This window comes from Euleptes europaea, chromosome 13 (assembly GCF_029931775.1).
Source record: "Euleptes europaea isolate rEulEur1 chromosome 13, rEulEur1.hap1, whole genome shotgun sequence".
In the NCBI taxonomy this organism is placed as follows: domain Eukaryota; kingdom Metazoa; phylum Chordata; class Lepidosauria; order Squamata; family Sphaerodactylidae; genus Euleptes; species Euleptes europaea.
In genome coordinates, this window is record NC_079324.1 from 61,723,957 (window position 1) to 61,748,656 (window position 24,700).

General features: G+C 44.6%; 1 protein-coding gene across 1 annotated transcript in view; it reads left to right on the forward strand.

Annotated features, from left to right (window-relative positions):
* The window catches only part of KNTC1 (kinetochore associated 1), a 73,581-nt gene that overhangs the window by 7,721 nt on the left and 41,160 nt on the right, over positions 1-24,700 (forward strand). The window contains 26 exon segments of the mRNA XM_056859768.1: positions 1,720-1,777; positions 2,055-2,153; positions 2,442-2,485; positions 2,575-2,640; positions 3,529-3,604; positions 4,008-4,133; positions 4,231-4,320; positions 4,474-4,539; positions 5,197-5,258; positions 5,759-5,870; positions 6,538-6,681; positions 6,931-6,987; positions 7,829-7,927; positions 8,175-8,288; positions 9,804-9,947; positions 11,027-11,125; positions 11,552-11,655; positions 12,162-12,267; positions 12,738-12,872; positions 13,248-13,367; positions 14,521-14,590; positions 14,684-14,751; positions 15,310-15,593; positions 16,802-16,974; positions 17,469-17,566; positions 18,723-18,864. Coding sequence (XP_056715746.1) covers positions 1,720-1,777; positions 2,055-2,153; positions 2,442-2,485; positions 2,575-2,640; positions 3,529-3,604; positions 4,008-4,133; positions 4,231-4,320; positions 4,474-4,539; positions 5,197-5,258; positions 5,759-5,870; positions 6,538-6,681; positions 6,931-6,987; positions 7,829-7,927; positions 8,175-8,288; positions 9,804-9,947; positions 11,027-11,125; positions 11,552-11,655; positions 12,162-12,267; positions 12,738-12,872; positions 13,248-13,367; positions 14,521-14,590; positions 14,684-14,751; positions 15,310-15,593; positions 16,802-16,974; positions 17,469-17,566; positions 18,723-18,864 — 2,756 coding nt within the window.

A 24,700-nucleotide genomic window follows, 5' to 3' on the forward strand; every position in this document is an offset into this window, starting at 1 on the left:
GTCCAAGGTCTGAGTAAGTTGCCCACAGCTGCCTTCATCTCTCTACGTCTGGTGGGTGCAGAGCAGGAAGGGGCAGGGACCTTTTCCTGGGCAGCTTTGGTTAGTCTGACCCCCCTCCATCAAAGTAGCCATCTTTGGGCTTGGCTTGCATATGTGAGCTCATATGCATATGAATAAACACCTGGTCCCAGCATCCTATTGCAATATGATAGAACCAAGGCATGACCAAGGATGGGGCTGTGCAGGTAGAAGCAGGCTTGATTTAAGAGATTTATATGCCCACCTTTCTCCTGAGCATCTCGGGACCCAATGTGGGTAACCACAACAATGGAAAAACAATTTGATAAAGCATGCGCTAAAACATTAAAAACCAATTTAAAGCACTTTCTGCCCCCCCGCAAGGTGTTCCCCCCCTTTTGCCCAGGCTTAGGGTATCCCTAAAGCTTCCCAGAATAACGTTGTTTGCAACCTTGCCAGGAGGGTAGGATTTCCCCCTCTTTCAGAAAGCTGTTCCAAAAGCACAGGGCGACCACTGGAAAAGGCTGGACCTCGAACTGTTGCTGGATAGGTATTAGGCAAGGGTGTGTGTGCCATCAGTAAAACTTACTGGGAAGAATGAAGGTGGCACATGCAAAGAGAGAGAGAAAGAGAGGGTCCTTCATGTAGGCAGGCCCCAGGACATGAAGGGTTTTAAAGGTGAGCACCAACCATTTTGAAAGTATGCAGGCCCCAGGACATGAAGGGCTTTCAAGGTGAGCACCAACCACTTGGAAGTATGCTGGCCTCAGGTCATGAAGGGCTTTCAAGGTGAGCACCAACCACGTGGAAGTATGCAGGCCCCAGGACGTGAAGGGCTTTCAAGGTGAGCACCAACCATTTTGGAAGTATACAGGCCCCAGGACATAAAGGGCTTTAAGGGTGATCACCAACCACTTGGAAGTATGCAGGCCTCAGGTCATGAAGGGCTTTAAAGGTGAACACCAAGCATTTAGAAGTCTGCAGGCCTCACTCAGGTTATGAAAGGCTTTAAAGGTGAGACCCAAGCACTTGGAAGTATGTTGGCCTCAGGTCATGAAAGGCTTTAAAGGTGAGCACCAACCACATGGAAGTATGCAGGCCTCAGGTTATGAAGGGCTTTCAAGGTGAGCACCAACTATTTGGGCTGGACCCAGTAACCAATCAGCAGCCAGTAAAGGGACATCAGAATAGGAGTGGACGGTCCCACACCAGCTGATTATCAATGGTTGGTTTCACAAAACAGGCCTAAGCCTGTCCCAAGCAGCACACAGTGGGACAATTAAGTGTTAAGTGTCTATTAAGTGTTGAGTGCCAATTAAGTGCCAGTCGTTCCTATGGGGGATGTTTGTACTTGGAGGACGTTTTCTTTGGGGACAAAACCTGTCCTCTCCCCCGATATCTGATGGCGAGATCGTACAGCCAATACTTACTTGACTTATTTCACATTTATGCCCTGCACTTTGCACTCGAGGCAGCTTCTAACCTAGAGTGACAATTCAAACAACTTGACCAACTGAAAGTGATTTCTATATTGGATTATTAAAACAGAAATTACAGCAAGTTCTTAAAACTATAGCTGCAGCCGCTGTAGATGTTAAAGAGTCCAGTACAACTGGCAGGCTAAAAATAAATGGGGTGGGGGCACCTTTAAATAGAGTAAGGGCATTTTCTTGACGTAATCTGCAATTTTTTCTTCTTTAGCCAGGGTAGTGTCGATCATAAACTGGTAGCATTGACGGAACCTGATGAAGACAAACAGGTATTGAGTTCCAACTTCTATCAGCAACCCCCCCCACCCACAAAATGTCTCCTTTTAATTGGACTGCAAAGAAGAAAGTGGCAATACAGAATGTCAGAGCCACTGACTTAGATAGTTGGTATCTGCCATTTGATGGGTGTAACATTCACATTTACTATTTCCTGAAGCGGGTGTAGGGGGAGAGTATAACAGAAATATATGGGTTAGGGTAGTGGTTTTTCCTTCATATTTTACTGAGACACCATCATTGACGACTTTCTAAATTCTTTCTCTGTAGATGAGGAACATTGTGGTTTTTTCCTTACCCTCTATGCACCAACTCTACTCTTTGGAAGTGACAAACGTTTCTTCACTGGTTCGAAGTGGAATAAATACGGTATGTTTTTATCTCTCTGTTTCACTTCCACGTAAACTCGGAATAGGGAGAAGGTGTTGGGGAGGCCTACTATGAGAGAGCACGATTCACAGGTGAAACAGTACGTTATCCAGGGTTTTGGAAGAAAATGGATTTCTCAGGTAAAGAAGGTTTAAATGTCAGTCTCCTCAATCAGCTCACTTGCATGTAAGTCCTGTTGACATCAATTGAACTGATTTACAAGTAAGTTAGCAAAGGATTTGATTTTATAAAGGACTGTTTTCACTTGAAATGTGGTTTCTCTTACAGGATACAATATACTTTTTCGAAGGTATCTACGAAAATAAGCAAAAGTAAGTTTGCTGTTTAATTGAAAGTAAACTTTTGCTCTATTTCCAATTATTTGTTAGAACCCGGTCTTTAACTAAGGATTCATTTCTAGGTCTTTGGATATTCCAGTCTCCTTTCTGGTAATGAGGTGCTTAACAGAAGCTGTTCCTGAGGACAGGTATATAAATGTCTGGTTAATGGTATGGCTTCAGTGTAAATTAATTCCTTGGAGTGCAATCCCTCACAAATTGGGAACGGTTGAGTTCGGCTGCAGAAAAGCCTGTGCTAATTTTCCCTATTGAAATCAATGGGACTAGCAGACCATGTATATATGCATAGTGGTTTAAAAGGGACTCATAAGAACATAAGAAAGGCCCTGCTGGATCAGACCAAGGCCCATCAAGTCCAGCAGTCTGTTCACACAGTAGCCAACCAGGTGCCTCTAGGAAGCCACTAACAAGACGAGTGCAGCAGCACCATCCTGCCTGTGTTCCACTGCACCCAAAATAATAGACATGCTCCTCTGATACTAGAGAGAATAGGTATGCAGCATGACTGACAGCCATGAATACCCCTCTCCTCCATGAATATGTCCACTCCCCTCTTAAAGCCCTCCAAGCTGACTCATTGTTGATTAGTAGGGTGTAGTCACTTGCGCATAGGAAAGTTGCCAAGCTTTGACATGTGCAAGGCCTTTGGTTCAAGTACTAGCATCTCCAGCCAAAAAAACTTCAAGTTGCATTGCTAAGAGAACTCTGTGTAAGCCTGGAAGATTGTATTGAGATTCTTAAACTGCAGGATTGTAAGCAGTCTAAAGCAAAGCTTCTTAAACTGTGGGTCGCGACACCATATGGGATCACGTAACTGAACATGGGGGTCGTGAAAATTTTTGCAACAGTAAAAGGTTTCTGAACCTTTTATCATTAAATGTTTGATTTGTATACCTATTTTATATACCTGTATACTCGGGGTTGCGTAAAAATTTCTTGGGCGAAAAGTGCTCGCGAGTGGAAAAAGTTTAAGAAGCCCTGGTCTAAAGTACAGATTTCATTTTTCCTCTCTCTAGACTGAGTCGTTTACTTCACAAGAATAAATTTACTGAGGCTGAGAGTTTTGCTTTTCATTTTGGACTAGAAGTTGAGGTAAAGGACTTCTTTCTGAAAATTATACCTTAGTATTTACTACCAATTACAAAATCACAAAGAATTTTCTCTGGCTGCTTCTCTGCCTGTTCATTCATTCCAGTCAACATAGCCAGCACCAAACTTGGCCTCAGTCCACTAAAAACATTTTTAAAAAATCTTCTGGACTGAAAACCAAATACCACAGTGGTGTTAACTGTCTAAACTTCTTTCGTTTCACTCTTTGCAGGAGGTCTTTAACTTTCAGAGTTATTAACTGTGTATGTGCATGCGCACTTGTGGGGGGAAGGCACGGTAATGTTGATTTTACTCTGAAGGTACTGGTGACGCATGCATAGCATACCCTTCCCTGCTCTGCAACCTAGATTTGAAGCTGGAATAACATTGTTGTTTCTGTATGCAGCTTGTTTATAAAATGAAAGTGAGCTCTATTTTGGAAAGATTGGCTTCTGAATATGTAGACCATGATGGACAATCACATTGGCTAGAACATGTGGCTCAAGCTAAAGAAAACTTAAACAAAATAAAGGTATAGTCTCTATATAACTATGTAACTCTACATAACTTATGTTTCCCTATTGTGGGGAAGGTAATTTAAAGTTGTTTTTTCTCTTTCCTCTAAATAGGATAACGAGTTTGTGGTTGAGTGCTGCATAACTACCCCTTGGCCAACATATGAAACAGCACATGAAATGCTCAACTACGCTGGAAACAGGGTAGGCTTTGATATGTATGATATCCCCTGTAACGGGGAGCAAACATTGCTCTAGTGTTAAATGTTTGTTACAAATCTTGCATGTGTCGTTAACATCTGGACTGCAAATCAATTTAACTGCAAATCAATTTAACATTTGTCTTGCTTATTCTAGGTGTCGAAGAGAGATGTCACAACCATTGCCTCTCTTTCTAATAGGAATTCAGCATATCTTACAATGGTAAGAAAATAAAACTGCTGCTGTTCATATTTGTACTAGGAGATGGGAGGAGAATCTTGGGAGTTTGTAATGTAGGATGAAACTAGGTTGGGATAAAATGCTGTGCCCTCCACAATATTTCTAAAGATAAGCTGGGTTTTGAATTTTGAAATATTTCGGGATCACTTAACTTCATACCTTCCCTTCCAACTCTATGTTTCTATGATTCTATCATCTATTACTTATTTATTTAAAATATGTATATACCTGCAGTTCTCCCAGGTGTCCCAGGACATGAGTGTAGGAAAGTAAATGTAGCTTATGTAAACGAACACTAACGACTAGGAGTAGTTGCTGTCTGTTCATGTTTAGCTATTCTGTGATAAAATACATGTGCCTGATTCTCACGTATAATGTCTCCTCTTCCAAAGAGCTTTGTGGCCAAATGGGAATTTAAATATAGGTTTCCTGGTCAAACACATCAGGCACTACACCATGTTGTCTCTTACATGCAGAACTTGGTGCCAATATAGCGGTTTTATAGGTTCTGGAAAAATATTCCCCCAGATAGAGAATGGTCCAACTAGCTTGAGAATGGCCAACTAGCTCAAGATTCTCATGTGGATTTAATATGTAAGGATTTTTTTAAATATAAAACAAATCTTTGTCTCCACTTAGGTGCTGCAGGCACAAGCAAGGCTGACAACTTTTTATGGAGCTTTTGGTCCAAAAAAATTCAGGTTTACCTTCTTTCTGTTTTTGTTGTTTTATGTGTGATTTAGTAATCTTCCTAGAAAAATCTTCACCAGTTTATATTGGCATTTTCCATCTGGGCAAACGTATGCTACATGAATGGTTAGAGAAAACGAGGGCTTGATTATCACTTTCCATTGAGGATAAAAACCGAAATTTGTTATCTTCCCAAATTATACTTTGAAAAATGTAAATGCTCTGTATAGAGCTAGAATGTCATATAGCTGTACTTTGTGAGTTTGTATTCTGAACCTAGAAGAAAGGTTCTACTAACAGTGTTTTTTGGCTTTGCATTAATCGCTGGTCTCATCCAGTCCAAAAGTTCATTGCCTACTACAGTATTTGAACATTTAACTCCCTTCTGAATTGGAAACCCCCTCTGAATATAGGATTATCACTTCATTTGAAGTACCACCTCTGCGTTTACAATTGCAGTGTATATTTTTTCATTTGGGTTACGAGTGAACAGCAGTTTATGCTCTCTTAGTGGAACCACTTGGCTAAAGTTTCTGAACACTAAAGACATCTTCAAGGACATCGTTTTACAGCTGAAAGAAGGAAATCTCTTTTCTGCATCCTATCTCTGGAAACGACATCAGGTAAATGGCATCACACACTCCTCTCTCCCACATCTTACTACAGCCTCCTGAGAGTTCTTGGGGAGGCCTGTGTCCCAATGATAAAACACCTACTTGGCAGGCAGAAAGTCCAAGGGTCAGTCCTAGACATCTCTAGTTCAAAGGCTCTTGGGTAGTTTGTGTTGGGACAGACCATTAGCTGAGAGCCTGGAGGGCTACTGCTATTCATTGGCCTGTGTGGACTAATGTTCTGAGTACATGTAAGGCAGCTTCATATGTTTAATAAATATTTATTAAAACATATTCCACTTTCCCTCGAGATTCAAGGTGGCTTGCTATAATGCCTGTCCCTTACTTAATTTGTCTTTCACTGACAGTGTCATTCTATGCAGAGTTACTACATTCCAAGCTCACTGAAATTGGGTAACCCTGCATAGGATGGCACTGGTAAGACAGATAACTTTGCACCTACTCCCTGTAAAGGTTCTGGGTGGTAAGGCTGGCAAAGTCCTGCACTCAAGACCTTCGACAGCCACTGCCGGCTGGAGGAGACATACTGGGTTAGATGGGCCAGAGATCTTGCCGTAGTACGGTACCTTTGAATGTTCACAAGCTCTTCGTTGGAAATGATGGTTACTTGACTTACTGTTGTGAGAATATTTCTCGAATGCTTTTTACTCCATTCTAGGGAGAGTTCACAGAACATTTCAGTGTGGCAATGCTTGAGAACCTGCTTGACTCAATCTCTACAACCATTTCCCGCAAGGAGCTGTGTTTGTGGTTTAAAGATGGGATCGTTCCTTTCATAAATCTGGCTTTGCCTCAAGGACAGGTAATGGCCTGGTGGGAGGAATCCTTCAAAACCTTCTGTTAATGAACATGGGAGAATAGGCAGATGTGCATATAGGGTTTTGAAGCCCAGAAAGTGGTCTGGGAGTACCTGATGTTACAGCGTTGCTAAGCAGGGGTGGACCTGATAAGTCCCTTGGATGGGAAGTTATAGGGAACCTTGTGTATGGGCTGGATGCACATATAAGAAGTGTGTGTACACTTATAACTTAGCTTAACACTTGTATTCCAGAAAATAATAGCAAAATGGCTGGAGCAACAAGCTCGAGATCTTGAGGTAACTGACAAGGTAAAGCACAGTAATTCTTTTTTTAATATCTCATTAAGTTTAGTTTATAATAACAACAACAAAAATACAACAGCAGTAGGTTAAACATCCTTGTACAGTCAAGAAATGTTTCAATACTTGGTTCCAATATATGTTCCAATATTCTACATCAGTGCTTTTTACAGAAATCATACCATTTGTTGTATTCACTTAGCTGAACTTAATAAATGCAAATCATAAAATATTTTCGTGGGCATCATTTACTTTGTGGTGCCCCTTTCTCCACATATTCTAGAAAAGACAGCCATCTGTTTAAAAAGTTTGTATAGTAAGCTAAGTTAGATAAGTTAATCTTCACAACCACAGTAATTCTTTAAAAAGCCACCCATCATCAGCGTGTCTAATGTCCAATATGGCCCCATTTACAGATACTTAAATTTGTGTAGACCTGGAGGGGGGCCTAAAGCAGAAAGCAACGTGCCACATGTACTGAGGAGGCAAGGTACAGGAGCCAGGCAAGCCTGCTGCAAGCCTGGCTGCAGCTGGGGGTTGACTCAGCCCCAGTTGCCTCTCCTTGGTTGGTGGGGTGGCAGGCAGGGCAGGAGGACCAAGAAACACCCCCATCACCATCATGTGAGGGGAGGGAGGCAAGCCTGGAGATGGGGAAGGGCAGCAGCAGCGTGGTCAGGCAGGAATCCTGGTAGGATGAACTAGTAAGGAAGGGAGCAGCCACCAGAGGTGGGCAAGACAGTGGCAAAGGGAGAAGATGGCACGGAAGGATAGGTGGAGGAGCAAAGGGGTTCCCCCTTTCTTGTGGGTCCCCGCTTGTATCGCTCTAATGCAGGTTTCTAATTTCAAACAGGCCAGCTGGCCAGAAAATGGACTTGAAATGGCCCAGGTATTTTTTACCAGTAATCCAGATAAAGCTGGAGTTTCGTCTTCATTGTGCTGGACTCTCTGGGTAAGGATTCTGCTAACAATGAAACCATGTGTGGGCTAAGGCACATGCCTAGAATTCTGTGAAAGGCCCTTCATAGTCTTCAGCTCAATAAGTTACTTCAAAAGCACTTGCTTTGGTTATATTTACGTGCTTTTATTTTGCCCTTGCGGGGAGGGGGGACTCTGAAATTTGTCAGGTGTGTGTCTGAAGGTCAGTAGTTCAGCCGTGATTCATGGGAAATTATCATGTTGATTTTCTATCTCAGAAGAACGATAAGTGTGAGGAGGTCCGTCGCTTAGCCAAACTGATCCGAACTTTACAAGACTTGATAGATCTTTACAGAAAGTACAACTGCAAGCTGACCCTCTGTGAATTTGAAAAGGTACGAAAACTGCAGCATTCAGATCGCGTATGGGAGGGCAGTTTATGGTTTTGTGCTGATGGTGTTAGTAAACTTTTGTGAAAACACAGTGTTGTGATGAGAAAATCCCAGTTTCTGACATGAGTTCTCTTCTCCTGAAATGTCACTGCAGCTGTCTGACTCTTTTACATGGTTGATGCAAAAACAGGCATGAGTTTTAATTACAAAATTTCTATTAAACCTGGCCACTATGGTTGGGGAGGTGGAGATTAAAAAACCAAGTTGGGAACACCAGGAATCATAAAGGGTGTAGTGGAAATTCTCACGATAACATCATCAATGTCAAAGAGCCTATTGACACATCTGTACTTTTTGTTAGGGATATAGAGAGCCAATGCAGTAGAGTGGTTAAGACTGTCTGATTAGGGTCTAGATTCAAATTCACACACTGCTATGAAACTCGCTGGGTGACCTTGGGCCAGTCACACTCTGAGGATTGTTTTTGTGAGAATAAAATGGGGGAAGAGAACGATGAATGCTGACTGGAGCTCTTTGGAGGAAGGGTGAGGGTTTTTCCCCCAAAAAAGGTACAAGTATCTCAGAAGCATTTGGCGTAGAGTGGCATTTCTATGGAAAACTACGTCTGTGGGCCTTTACAACACCTGCTGGCCAGGGCAGCTAGAGCTGTAGGTTACCCGTGCTTTCCCATAAGGTTTTTCATTCACTTGCCTGAAGCAAGTATAGCAGCACCGCAGATAAGTGTATTGAGGGCTTGCAGCTGTGAGGCTAGATGAAGACCAGGTGTGGCTGTTCTCCAGCCTCACGCCTTGCTTCTGAGCTTTCCTGAGGCCTCTGGCTGGCCCATGCTGCCGCCAGAGTTCTGAACTGCGTGGACCTCTGCTCCGATGCAGCGAAACAACTGTTTCTGTTCTTTTTTTTTTTTTTGATAAATTTTATTATTTTTAAACAAGGAACAACAAAACAAATACCACATACATTCATACAACCCATACATACCGATATTCCACCCTTTCAAAGTGTGCGTACACCTATCAAATCATCAATTACTAACCTCTTGGATACTGATAATAAATCCATTTAACAGATAGTGTACCTAAGAACCTCTAATGCTATATTAATACTGATTGTTACTGCTTTTAATTTCTTTCTGCTTAATTCTATTCATCTTAATACTGATACTAAAACATTCTAACTGAAGATAACATTCTGTATTCGAAACCTCTCATTAATGTAGCTACTATCTCAAAATATCTGCTAGCATTATAATTTCTAAATCTCAATTTTAAAATTTTGAAAATTGTCACTGACTGTTTTACATAATCGTGAAACTGTTTCTTTGCTTGAAGTCTAATGTTGACTTCCGTGAACTGAGTCGATCATTCTTTGATTAATAGTCAAGCATTTACAGAGGTCAGTGGATTGTTATGTTCAATAATACCTACTTCATGCTGCTTATCTTACTTCAGAGAAGAGCTCATTCCTCAGGGTTTTTTTTTGTATGTCCCCCCCCCCCAGGAAAATGCAAGTACAGTAGTGTTCCGTATGCTTGATAAAGTTTTGGTGGCAGAACTCATTCCAGCAGCTTTAGAGAAATTTATTGAGCCATATATGCGCCAGCATGATCTACAAAAAGATGAAACTCTCTTGCAGTACATAAAGGTACGCTCATTCACTTTCCAAAATAAAACCAAAGTAACCCAAGTATCTTGTATAACTAGCCAATCTGTTCCACATGGCAGTATTGATTGTTGGGGGTTCTTCGGCCCAGAGTGGATGGACCATCACCTGTCCTAGATGGGATTGTGCTCTCCTTTAGGGTGCAGGCTTACAGCCTTTAATTCTGCTCTTATCCTTATATTCCTAAATAGTATCTGTTGTTCACCAGTTGAGGTTGGTGCACCAGCTCTTCCCTCTTCTAACAAGAAATGAGTGGGCCGTGCTCTGGTCATGTCATGGCTTGACTATTGTAATGCATACCCTTTTGGAGACTTTAGTCTCTCCAAAACACTTGTGCCGAGGGCATTAGCGCTAATACACTGCGGCAATCTATTTTTTTTTTAAGTTGGCTGTCAGTTTCTCTGGGTACAGGCTGCTTTTTTCCCCTTCCTCTCAGTTTGCCCACTGTCTTTCTGGACTTCCCTTTCCCAGGAGACTTACTTGACCTAGCACTTAGTCTCTCTTCAGGTCAGGCAGGGGAGGGTGTGTGTATTCTAGCAAGCCTAGTTGAGGCTATGGTTTTGAATTTTACTTAATTAATATGCCATTTTTCGGAGCAAGTATTTTCAAAGCTGCTTATCTTTTTTTTAAAAGTAAAAGATAAAAACAATGCCCTGGAGAGGGAAGAAGTCCTAAAGGTCTGTGCTGAACTGGTCTTTTGACCGCAATAAATGATTGATATTGAAGTCCTAAAGGCACGCTGGGGAACTGGCCAGCTGATGCTCTGTTCATCAACAGTCTGCAGTTGGATCTTATCCTACTGTTCTTCAGCCTCTGCTACTGAAGTTTTATTGGTTTTAAATTTTAAATTGGTTTTAAAACTGTATGGCTTGCGTTGTATTAGATGTTGTAAACTGCTTTGGAAAGAACATATACATTTTGTCAAATAAAGAAACAACATAAATCACTATGAGACTAATATGATCGCATTTTCAAAAGATTAACTGTAAACTACAGAATATTTTGTTTACGTCAGAGCTGTTCTGTTATTGTTCATAAGAAAGTTTTTAAACCTTGTCTAGGACTTGCTAGAGCACTATTGTACACAGTCGATGTCTGTCTTCGATACTGCGTGGGAAGCAAAGGCTATAGCTGTCTTGGGCTGCATGTCTAACACAGACGTGAGTATGACTGAGTAGAAATGTGTTGATGGAACTTTTTGTTTCAGAATGCAATAGGAGTCTCTTCTGGCCTTGCAGCAAGAGGACAGGCATGTCTGGGAGCCAGCGTGGTGTAGTGGTTAGGAGTGGTAGACTCTGGAGAACTGGGTTTGATTCCCCACTCCTCCACAGGAGCGGCGGATGCTAATCTGGTGAACCAGGTTGGTTTCCCCTTCTCCACCTGAAGCCAGCTGGTTGACCTTGAGCTAGTCACAGCTCTCTTAGAGCTCTCTCAGCCCCACCTAACTCACAGGGTGTCTGTTGTGGGGAAGAGAAGGGAAGGTGATTGTAAGCCGGTTTGATTCTTCCTTATGTGGTAGAGAAAGTCTGCATATAAAAACCAACTCTTCTTCTTTTAGAACTAACAGGGATTTTTTTTTATTGTAGTTGAAGTTTGAAGGGGTTCTAGCAATAATGCGTAGCACTGTGGTTCCCTGGAGTCCAGGAGTGGAGCGGCTGGCTCAGGAATACCTAGGAATGGATCATGTCAAGTAAGACAACGAGCATCTCACTCACTCAAGCCTCTTCACACTTGGACTTCAGAAATCTCAGCACTGTGATTTTATTCATCTCTATTTCTAGGGTGCCTTTTCACCCAACAGGTCCTCAAGTCAGCTGACAAATAGATTAAAACAAGCGGGGATCTTCAAGGAACTCACGGGGGGGGGGGATTCTCATTTGCAGCTGCACCCTGCTGCTGCCTGCTTGCTTGGCCCGCCTCCTGCTGCTGCAGCTCATCTCTCCTGCTTCCCTTCACTCCTCCTCCCTAGCCAGCCTACCTCCACTGCCACCTCAGTGGTGGAATGGGGGCACCGGTGGCTCCCTCCCCTGCCCACCTGCAGTGTTGTGGCCTCAGCGGTGGAGGGAGTAAGCCACACAACGTCTGCTCCTCCCTGCTGGTCTGCTGCAGTGTTGGAGGATACTGTGGTTTGTGCTTGTAAAGGCGACTGTGGTTCACTTTGAGGCTTCCTGAATCCTTCCCATTTTTTTCCTGCAGGGTGAAGCTCCTGCAGGAAGGTTATCGGCTGATGGAAATGAAGACAACTCTGTTAAATTATGGTATCAGAGATACCAATCTTTTAAATGATAAGCAGGTGATGCTGGTAAGTAGCCAGTGAGTCCCTCCTGCTGTCAAATTCTGCAGAAATAAGTCCTTTCGGTTTTATCTGAACAAACGTGGACCTGCATGCAGAATTGCAGCCTTCCTTCTATGCTTGCCTAGGCACGCAAAATGCAGAAAAGGCATTTTATAGAGCCAGTGTGATGTAGTGGTTAAGAGCACTGGATGCTAGTCTGGAGAACCGGGTTCGATTCCCCACTCCTCCACATGAAGCCTGCTGGGTGACTTTGGGCCAGTCACAGTTCTTTCAGAACTCTCTCAGTCCTCATAGAGGCAGGCAATGGCAGACTACCTCCAAATGTCTCTTGCCTTGAAAACCCTATGGGGTCGCCATAAGTCAGCTGAGACTTGATGGCACTTTCCATCACCAATTTTATAAACAAGGAATTATATAGGGTCATAAACTTGTATATCCCTAAAGCACTATAGTATCTGAATTCATTTCTTTTCCAGAGGGTGGCAAAGTACATTGTTAAACAGGGTACCTCTTCTTCGTTAGAAGATGCTTTGAAAATAGCGAATGTGTATATGCTGCCTACTACAGAAGTCTATATAGTGAGGATTATGGACCTTATTGATAAAGACAAGGTAAAAACATATTCATACTGTTGGGTTAAAACAAACTAAAACTGCATTAAAATGCTACCTGTTGATCATATTATTTATCTTCTTACTGTGGAACAGAAGAAGGCCAGCATGAATCTTAAATTTCCAGAATCTGCAATCTAAAATATAATTGATCTGAACAGTCAAGTCCAAATGCAAAGGCTCCAGTTTTCTCAGTAAGGTTCCAAATACTGTTCAGCAACATGATATTACATGGACACCATCATGAAGTAAAAGAATTAGCCTTCATTTGTGCCATTTATTAAGCCAGCCGTCTTTTTGTTTTTCAATGATTATCAAGCGTCCTGAGCTTCTGAGGATGTATGTTGATCTTCTATACTTTGCAAATGCTTGCAGGGAGAAGAAGTCTTAGACCTGTTGATATCTCTGCCTCCTATTGAAGCTGTGGAAGTGGCAGAAAGAACAGTGATCCGTGCGATGCTGTTATTAGAGCACAAAATACCTGACTTCGAAGAGGTAACTTCCTAAAATAAAGCAGCACAGATAAGTAATATATATATTTACCCAAAGGACCTGTCAAACAGCCAGTTGAGAAGGATATAATTCATAGTGCTCTGACACTGAACTTGCACAGGACTTCTACTCATGTGTCCTTTTTCAAGAAGCATTGTCTTAAGGGTTCTCTCCTTCTGCCCCTTAAACTTCCCTTCTGAACTACTATGCAAAAACCCTTTTAGCTGAGGGCTGTAGTTCTGTGCCAGGTTTCAGGCAATAGTTGGAATCTGATGACTTTTCTCATGCGTAGAAGGCCCACCACCAGGATTCCGAGCTAAAAATAATCTACAAACAGACCCCCAATGGCTCAAGAACAGAGCAGTTCACAAGCACATACCCCCCTCTTGTAGCTGCCCCACACAACTCTCCCTTGTTTTGTGGGAGGGGCTGTGGCTCAAAGATAGAGCATCTGCTTTGCATGCAGAAGATTCAGTCCCTAAAACCTCCAATTAAAAGGACCAAGCAGTGAGTACTGTGAAAGACCTCGAGAGCAGCTGCCAGTCTCAGTAGACAGTGTTGACCTTGATGGACCAAGGGTTTTATTCAGTATAAGGCAGCTTCGTGTGATCTTTATGTGTGTTAGCACACCACGGGCGTCCCCGAGTCTGCCACAGAGGTGCGCCATATTAAAGCTTGGTTGTTAACTTTAGCACTACAGGGGGGCGAGGAGCTCTTGTCTTCTATTCCTCCCCCCATACACCATTGTCAAGAGCTGAAAGAGCTGTTTTGGTTTTAGGTCTTGAAAACTGTGTTTGGAAAATGGACATGAGTCTCTCATCCACCAGTGCTGGTTTTGGCCCAGCAGTGTTTCAAAAAGTAAAAACCTAGCTCTAAAATAGCACCACATCCCTGTTGTGGACTCTGGGGCGTGGTATCGTTTAGTTTGGCCCTAAGTCTTTAAGTTCCTTTTCAGTCACCAAGAAAAACTTTGGAGATGCTGGTAGAGGTGTGCATGTTACATGACATAAGTTAAGCAGAGGTTTGGGAATTAAACCTAGATCTATTTCACTGTTCCAAATTTTGAGGGCAACAAAGTTTGCCTTTTTAACACTTCAGTCTTCCCAGAACCAGCTTCATTAATTCTCTCTGTTCCCCTTTCATCTCTCCCCCACAGGCACAAATGCAGCTGTCTGTGAAAAAGATGGTTGTGAACATCCTCAAATTCCTACTGAGCATTCAGAAAGGTAATCTTTCTTTACCTGTCTTTAGAGCTCTATTTGTGACTCACAATTGAAAAGCCTGATTCCCCTGCACACCCTCTTCTTTTTTTTCTACAGAAAATCCTGTGAAAAAAGCAGAATATGAAACAGATTTAGATGTGTTTAAAACTCTTGTTACCTTGCAGGTAAGGATTCCACGGCCACAGAAACTGTACAAAAAGTTAATTTGTGCAGTTTGTTGAGGTGAATATAATAGTTGCAAATTAAGTGTAATTTTGGGTGCACAATCATATAAATGCACATGTGTGCTCACACTTATATGTTTGTGGGTTGCCTAGAGGCACCTGGTTGGTCACTGTGTGAACAGACTGCTGGACTTGATGGACCTTGGTCTGATCCAGCAAGGCCTTTCTTATGTCAGTAAAAAAAATGGCTTCTTCGTTACTCTCAGTGGGTCTGTGCTTTGCTTAGAAGATTCCCACTATCTCCTATTACAGGATCTATGGCCAAAAGGCTGGGAAAAAATCCCTGTTTGAGACCATAGGGAGCTGCTACTAGTCAGAATAGACAAAACTGGACTCAGTATCCTGAGTCCCAGGGAGAGCACCTTGTATCCTGAATGTGGAATGTGTTATTTCAGTGCTTGGGAATGTCAAGAAATTCACCATGTCTGAGGAAGTCGAAGATGTAGCAGCTTGGTTCCATTTGTTCTTTATTTTCACTTTTTCTTCCCCCTTGCTCAGGAGAACTTTGATATCATGATTTCAGCCCAGGATTATGAGGACCCAACCCTAAGATCTCAACTGCTTGAAGAGCATATTAAAACTTACAGAAGAACTCAGGGATCTAGAAAAACACAAGAAGACGATGTCAGTTCAAAGGACAGCCACATCAAGAAACCGCTGTCAGAGTTGCGACTTTACAGACTGGCTTCACTCTTGCAACAGGGCAAGCTGGAATTGGCATCAGAGCTGATGCTGAGAGCACTGGATGACGGACAAGTGGAAGAGGCGCTCCAGATATGCAGGTTTCTCATTCATTTTGAAAGTTGTCTCATACTCTCAACTCAAAAGCTTGTGAAATACAAAACAGACAATATAACAATGCAAAAACTGATTTTGTGCTGCTGTTTATTATTAAGTGTCAAAACCATTGTTTCACACCATAAAACTATTGTTTCAAAGAACCTGCTGTTCTCACAGAGACTCCAGGTGGAGTGCAAAATATAGAAGCGTTTCAATCACACAGCGTAAAATGTCCAGTAAACAATGCAATAGGAATAGGATTAGAGGGAGCAAAACAGTGCAAATGAAAAGCTCTCTAAGGCAGGGGTGGAAAACATAAGGCCCGAGGGCTGGATCCGCCCCCTTGAGAGCTCTTATCCAGCCCACGAGCCACCTAAGGCCCCCCCCATGCTCAGTCTGGGCTGGCGAGGCCTGGCCCGGTCCGACCAAGTGACATTTATGTCATATCCGGCCCTCGTAACAACTGAGTATGACTTAGCATAATGCAGAAAGTGGATTACAGAGGTAGAAGGTAATACAGCTAAAGCAAGGTGATAACATGCAGTGTTTTTAGACTATTGCAATGTTTGTCATAATGCACTACAATCATGTTCCTCTATAAATGTGACCTCCTGAGCTCATACAGTTCTCATCTCTTTATAAAAATGCCTGAATATTTCTGTTTTGCACATACAACAAAATGATAGAAGTGTTGGGGGCCCTCCTGACCTCCTCAGACAGGCTTTTCGAGAAGGCGGGAACATTGAGTGAGCAAAGGTTTGTTAATAATAAAGACAGATCTTAAACAACCACCAACTATATTTGATATCAATGGCAAATGCCTGGCGGGGGGAAAAAAACCCTGCTAGCTACCTAAATTTTGAACACATTTGGCATATCTGGGTTGCTGGAAGGAAGTGCTGAAGATGGGGTGGCATTAACAGAAAAAGCTATTTGGTCCCTCATTCACTTCTGAAAATGAGGGTACCCAGACTTCAACCTCTGAAGGCAACTGGGCAAATTCATATGGGGGCAGGGCAGCCCTTGAGATTCCCTGGTCCCAGATGGGTTAGGACTTTTGACTCAGTGACCTATTTCGTTTTGTGTAACGTTACTGTTCATTGTACTGTCTGCATTCTGTGTGGTTCATCTTAAATTACTTTTGGGTTGTTGTTTATAGGTACTTCTGTTGCTCAAGCTGATCCTTTCCTCTGTTCATGCCCCTCCTCAGAGATTTTTATGAACGCCACCACGACAAACAATCAGGAGAGCTGCTGTTTTTAGCATGTCAAAAGCTCTGTCACGTGTTTGATTTGCATAGCGTGACGGTCACGTATGCAGGATTAAGTCTTCCAGCTGTGGTCCACAACATGGCATGCCAAGCAGCAACTGTCTGCAGCCCCGGTAAATGCTTGAAATATTTTCATGTGTTGCTTTTGGAAAAACCTGGTCTCCAGGATTTAAAGGTGCAGCACGTTTAACGTTCAAAGAATTAAACTTTTAAGGGTTTGTTTTACTACTTTTTGCATTGCTGTAAATGTTTTCCAAGGCTTGGCATACTCGAAGAGGGGTTCCTACGTGCGCATTCCAAGATCTCCTGTGTCTGCAGAATGTGCCTTCCTGTTAATTGTCCTTGCACCAAACTGACATCAGAGAATGTTGAGCCCATTTCTTAATAAAAATCAGTCATTGAACTGATAATATGTAAGATTATGGCAGGCTTGTTAATTTTTAAACCAAAACTTTGGGGGGTAGTTTAAATAAATAATGGGGGTTGTTTATAAACAAATTTAATTTACTCATTTCATCCAGAAAGTAATTAAATGCTTTCTTTTTTGAAAAACCCGTATTTTGTCCAAGAGAACTTAAACCTTCGCATTTGATTTTTCCCCTCCCAGATCGTTTATTAGATGTAGCAGATATTTGTAGGTATACCTCGCTTGCCTATGAAATTTACAACAAGTGCCAAATTGAAGACACTGGAGTTCTATCAAAGGTGATCTAGGACCACATATTGGCTATTCATAATGTATTGCCTTCAGTTTCAAAATAGGGCACAAAGGGAATCTGTACTAAGGTAAAAGGGATGAAGTCCGAGATGTGTAAATGTGCTCTGAATGGCTCCCCCTCTTTCAGATGTTTGCTTTCATTTGTAACTCAGATAAGGACCGGGCTCGGATTGTACAAGGACCTATGTGTCGTTTACTTCATTTATCCCCTGCCTTTCTCCCCAGTAGAGGCCCAAAGTGACTTACGTAGTTCTTTTCCATTGCAAGAAACTTCGGCAACAGTGCACTCCCTTCTGTGTAAGGCAGGGGTCCCCAACATGTTGCTCATGGGTGACATGGTGCCTGCTGACACCTTTTCTGGTGGCCACCAATCGCTTTTAGGAAGTGGGCAGGGCCGGGTAGGGCTTTTGCCCAGGAGAGCTTCTGGTGAACTACTGGAGATTTGATTGGCTGTGCAGATTTTTAAAAACATTGCTTTGGCAGCAGCTGCCACCACAGCTCAAGGATCTTCACTGTGTGACTGAAGATAAGCTGTGGCAGCCATTTTGTGGCTGTGCTCCCCACACCATGTCAGAATTACAAAGGTGCCCGCAGGCTCAGAGTTTGAGGACCCCTAGTGTAAGACGAGGAGGAAGATGGGTCATGCCTGGCTGAGGGCCTAGCAAGATAAAGTTTCCCTGTCCTGCCTGTTGAGCTAATTCTGTTCTGCCTTTTAAGAATGTAAGAAAGGCCCTGCTGGATCAGACTAAGGTCCATCATGTCCAGCAGTCTGTTCCCACAGTGGCCAACCAGGTGCCTCTAGGAAGCCCACAAGCAAGACAATTGCAGCAGCATTGTCCTGCCTGTGTTCCACAGCACCTGATATAATAGGCATGCTCCTCTGATCCTGGAGAGAACAGGCATGCATCATGACTGGTATCCATTTTTACTAGTAGTCATGAATAGCCCTCTCCTCCCTGAACATGTCTACTTCCCTCTTAAAGTCTTCCAAGTTGGCAGCCATCACCACATCCTGGGGCAGGGAGTTCCACAGTTTAACTATGCGATGTGTGAAGAAATACTTCCTTTTATCTGTTTTGAATCTCTCACCCTCCAGCTTCAGCAGTCTTGACAAAAATCCTACCAATTTCTTCCTTTGTGTAGGCAATGTCTTCTGGGGCTGATAAAGACCCATACACAGAGTGGACTTTTGATGATTTTTTCATTGAAGAAGGAGCAATCCTGGATCCACCTGTTGTACTTCCTGCTGCCTATGAAATTGCCTCTGGCATGCTGCCTCTCACAGGTCACCTTTCTTTTTAAGCAAGTTTCCCCACCCCACCCCTTTTTAAATTAAATCCATATTAGCTACTAATAACGTTTTTCCTCCATTGTTGGGGAATGCACATGTTCTCGTTCTGGGGGAAGGGCATCTCACTGACTTGTGGGTATTACCATCATGTGCCCAGGGAGGCAAGACCAAAAACTTAACTTCCTGTCTCCCTGGGCGGGAAGCCCAGTTTCCGTCCTGCCTCGTTTAGGGTGGCAGCTTCGTTGTATGGCTCCGAGCTGACTGCAAAACCTTTCCTAAATTCTTCTGGTGTTCGTCTTCCCTTAGTCTACCTTAAGCCTCCTTCCCAAACCCGTCTGTCTGTGGCTGCAGCTCATCCTTCTTTATCTCCTCAATCTCTCTCCTTCTGTGCCTCATCCCCCTCCCCCCCGTCTTCACTTCGCCCCATTGGGCAAGATGACGGACGACAGGAGGAACTCCGATTCAGACCTCCTTTCTGAGGAGGACCGCGACATAGCCCTCATCGCTTTGACAGGGCTAGTTCTCCGGGAAGGCTCCAATGGCCGCTGTTGCGGTTCCGCGGAGAATGGTGTTGAGGGGCCCAGTGCGCCGCAGAAGGCGCACTCTAATGAGCCGTCTAAAAAAGGCACGAAAAGCGGCGCACTGTGAGAGGAGGCAGCAGTTCCAGCTGGGAGGCCCCAGAGCACTCAGAGGGAAGACGCCTCTCTTACTGATTCCACTCTTCAACCGGGGGGTAATGTAACGTGTTCCAAGACTGAGATTCCTCTCTCTGGGCAGGAAATGTTTGATCTTTTTAATAGCGTTTTAGATAAACAAGTCCAAACGATGCAAGCCTTTACAGACTCCCTGTCTCCTCCAGAGGGCCAAAGTTAACCCTTCATTAACTGCCTCCCCTCGCCCCCAACCTGGCCTCTCGGCTGGTGGGGACAGTCAAGGACAGGGGGAAGAGCCTGGGCCTCACTGGTGCACCAAGGCAGCCTTGAAAGTCCCTTTTAAGGAACAGGCCAGTCACTTACAGGACGATTGCTCCTCTGGGGCAGCAGAGTCCGAGGAGGAGAGCAGAGAAGAAGGGGAATACGGCTCTGATGAAGAGAACCCCATCATTTTGGAGGAACCACAGCCCCGATTGTTCTCAGCTGAGGACTTCCAGGGGTTATTGAGTAAAGCCCTATTGGCCCTAGCCTTAAGGAGGATCCTGATCCAGATAAGGAATCCAAACCTAAATCCAGAAAAAAGGGAGCCAAAGAGTTTTTCCCCGTCTCCAAACCTCAATCCTGTAAAATACCATTCCCCGAATTCTTTGAGAACCAAGTACAGGCAGAGTTCGACAAGCCATTAGCTAACAGGCAATTTTCTGCTAACACCGAAAGGCTCTATACCATGGTGCCGCAGGCCATGACTCTCTTTCAGCTCCCCCTGATAGATGTTCCGGTGGCAGCAGTTCACTCACCCAATCTGCCTGCTGAGGATGGAATAGGGACTATTAAGGATCCCATGGATAGAAAAGACAAAATTCTGTCAAAAAAGGTGTACGAGGCTTCCACTCTGGACCTCCTTAGACTTAAGGGAAGCATACCTCCATGTTCCCATACATCCTACACATCGCAGGCTTCTCAGTTTTGCATATGCAGGGAAACACTACCAGTTCAGAGCCCTCCCTTTTGGTCTGGCGTCGGCATCACGTGTCTTCACCAAGATCCTGGTGACACTGGTGGCCTTGCTCAGGCAGGAGGGGATCAAGATCTTCCCATATCTGGACGACATCCTTGTCTGTGCCAGGTCCAAGGAAGAGGCCAGGACACATACAGACAGGGTCGTCAAGGTCTTGGTGGATCACGGGTTCCTGGTGAACCTGGAGAAAAGCCACCTGACCCCTACTCAGAGATTGCAACACTTAGGGGAAATCCTGGACACACGCAAGAACCTAGTACTGCTTCCTCCAGACAGGATCACGAAGATCAGATCCTTGGTTCAGACCACAGTCAAGTCCAAACAGGGCAGGATCATGTTTCTTGCCAAACTACTGGGTCTGATGGTGGCCTGCTTAAGCTCTGTCCCCTGGGCCAGATTTCACTTGAGACCGCTTCAACTGCTTCTACAACCTTATCAATTCCTCATTACTCAGAGCAGGGACAAAACTATCCCACTACCTCACGAGTTCAGGCACAGCCTCTTATGGTGGTGCAGCCGCAACAACCTCAGCAAAGGGGTACAGTTCGTCATAGAGGATCAAATTCAGATCCATACGGGCGCCAGCCTAGAAAGGGGGGGGCGACCTGTCTGAACCACATGGCTCAGGGCATCTGGTCAAAGAAGGAAAAAAGTTACACATAAATCTGCTGCAGCTCAGAGTCATCCGTCTGGCTCTACTACAGTTCCAGGACATCATCCTTCACAGGCACATACTAATTCGCACGGACAATGTATCTGCCAAGGCACATCTAAACAAGCAGGGGGGATTGCGGTCCTCCAGACTACACCAGGAGGCCCAGATTATCCTTTCATGGGCAGAGACACACATAGCATCCCTGTCAGCAAAACACATCAAGGGAGTTCTCAATTTACAAACGGACTGGCTAAACCGACAGATCATAGACGAGGGAGAGTAGTCCCTCAACCAATTGGTTTTCAAGCAGATTGTGGAGCGATTCGGCTTCCCCTCTGTGGACCTGTTCGCCTCAGCAACCAGTCACCTCCTTCCCCGCTTCTTCTCTCAGTATTTCCACCCAGAGGCGGAATCCATGGACGTTCTGATGTCTCCATGGCCAAAAGAGACCCTATTTGCATTTTCCCCATCCCCATTCTTCCCAGGGTCCTCAGAAAGATCAGGAAGGAGAGGGCAACTGTCATTCTCGTTGCTCCCCTATGGCCGAGGAGACCATGGTTTCCCAGCCTGAAAGAGCTCTCAGTCCAACCCCATTGGGAGCTACCAGCCATTCCAAACCTCCTTCACTAGGGTCCCATGTTCCATCCCGACCCTCAATGGCTTCGCTTAACCGCGTGGAAATTGAGCAGAACCGTCTCTTAGAAAACAGTTATAGCTCAGACATTGCAAACACCATGATTGAGGCGAGGAGACCTTCCACCAGGAGGATCTATAACACCTCCTGGAAAGCCTTCGTGTTGTGTAGGCAAAAACACGTAGATCCTCTTTCCCCGGGCATTCCTAGGATTTTAGGCTTCCTACAAGATGGGATGGAACAGGGTCTCAAGGCAGCTACCTTATGCAGACAGGTAGCGGCTCTGTCTACTGAATTGTCTACAGCAGGCAGCCTTCCCATATCCAGGCACCCACACATTCTGGCCTTCTTAAAAGGGGTAGTTCAGTTAAAGCCTCCAACAGTACATCGCTTCCCCTCTTGGCGACTCAACGTGGTGCTCACAGCTCTTACCAGGCCCCCCTTCGAACCCATCAGGGAGATTCCCTTAAAGGTGTTGAGGATGAAGACCATCTTCTTAACGGCGGTCACCTCTGCCCGCTGTGTCTCTGAACTAAGGGCCCTATCAGCGCGGGAGGGCTTCTGCATCTTCCACAGGGACAAGGTGGTCCTTAGCCCGGACCCCACCTTTATCCCGAAGATGAATTCCATGTTCCACCGCACTCAGGAGATACATCTGCTGTCCTTCTGTCCCAATCCCAGCCATCCCAAAGAAAAGGAATGGCACCATCTAGACCTGCATAGGATCCTCAAAGTATACCTCAAAACGTACAGAAACTATCAGGCGTTCCGATGCATTGTTCATATCCTTGACTAACCCATCCAGGGGACAGAAGATGTCTAGGTCCTCGCTAAGCTATGCTGTAAGACAATGCATCACAGAAGCATATAGGGCTAGCAAAATCCCAATTCCGGCGGGCATCACTGCTCATTCAGTTCGCAGTGCAGCCACATCAGTGGCATTCGAAAAACAAGCCCCGCTGGAAGAGATCTGCCGGGTGGCCACCTGGTCCACGGTATCCACCTTTATAAAGCACTACAAAATTGATTCCATGGCCTCTGCTGACGCAGCCTTCGGTAGGAGGGTTCTGCAGCACATCTTGGATCAGTCTTAGTACCCTCCCAGGTGATCTTGCTCTTAGAGATCCCACAAGTCAGTGAGATGCCCTTCCCCCAGAATGAGAATGGAGCCTTGTTTACTCACCCTGAGGGCTCCTTCTGTTCTGGGGTCAAAGGGCATCTCGCCCGCCCAATGTTAAACTAACTAATCCAAAACTTATTTGTCAATCTGACGTGGGCGGCCACGACACGTGGAATCCTCCAAGATGGATACTTAACTTAGGCCTCTACTCACATTTGCCATTTTTTTCTTGCCATTTTTTGCCATGTATCGGAGCCTCTTACTGATCGTTATACGTGGTTAATTATTGTCCATTGACAATACCGGTTACCCTGTTGTGTTTCGTCGTTGTGTTTGCTGTTCTGCACTTACCTGTCTCCTTTAGCTCGGTGAGTCCGAAAACTGGGCTTCCCGCCCAGGGAGACAGGAAGTTACGTTTTTGGTCCTGCCCCCCTGGGCACGTGATGGTAATACCCACAAGTCAGCGAGATGCCCTTCGATCCCAGAACAGAAGGAACCCTCACGGTGAGTAAACAAGGCTCCGTTTTCACCATATCTTGTTGCTTCTCTTGCAGAATGGAAGAAAGATCCTCTGGATTGTACCAGTTTGGCACATCGTCCTTTAATACCAGGTATTTACACAAACAAATGACTATGAGATAGGAATAAAAACACACTTTTCAGGTCTTGGCGAGAATATCACCTAAAAGTTGCTCAAAGCAACAACAAAAAGGCAAAATGTTCTCTTGTAAACCATGGAGTCTTAATGCACACACAATATTCAAATGCAGATTTGGCCTAGGATCGAAAGTGTTCGGCGTGCTCAAGAGTTTGAGTTTTGCAGATTTTTGTCCTGTCTCTTCTTTCTCCCCTCACCTTCCAGTTCTGTGGAGCCTAGTGTGAGCTTCTCACTCCTTTAGGATCTCTGAGAACACAGCCTCAGCCCTTGGGTACCCTAAGTTCCCTAGGTACTTCATAATTGCTGGATAAGTCCTAACCTCCTTGCTTGTCCCCCCAAAAGGAGCTTGAGGAGTTTCCTATTGTTTTCTTATAACAAGGTCCCTTTGTGCAAATCTCCTGTTCCCGCTCTGGGGACAGGGCATCTTGAAAAGCTTGGGTGATTCTCGTCTGCTGCTCGGGGAGGCAGGAGTTAAATTTCTGACTTCCTGTCCTCTGAAATGAATCTCCTGTAACTTCCAGTTTTTCCTCCTGCCTGCGGGGAGAGCACGTCTCAGCATAGCTGCTGTTAGTCAGTATAGGGAAACCTTTTTCTATTCACTTATTCTATCTACTCTGTCTAGCCTTAATCCTTCTAACCTTCCCTCTACATCCCGCCTAATTTACCCCCTCCTTTTGTTTCGGAACTTTAAAAAAGCTCCGTTTTCTTCTTCTCTGGAAGAAGGAGACCTTAAAATGGATGCCGCTTCAGCGTCAAAGGGAGAAGACGTGGGCTTTCTTTCTGATGGAGATCATGACCCGGCCCTGCGCCGTCAGGCCAGTAAACACCCGGGCGAGTCCTCTGATAATCGATCAAACGAACCTCCAGAAAGGGCAGAAGTGGCAGAGCTGGCGCCCAAAAAACCACGGCTTAATCTGCCTGGTAAAAAAGGCGGGGAAAAGAAGCGGCCAGTAAAAACGCCAGCCACGGAGGTCCCTGACGGCTCCCATGCCGCTCAGCAGACCTGGGGAGATCGTTCCAGACCGGCTCCTATTGCACAGCCTCCAGACAACCCAGTGGTGAGTAAAAACTCCTTTACTCACGAGGAGGTGT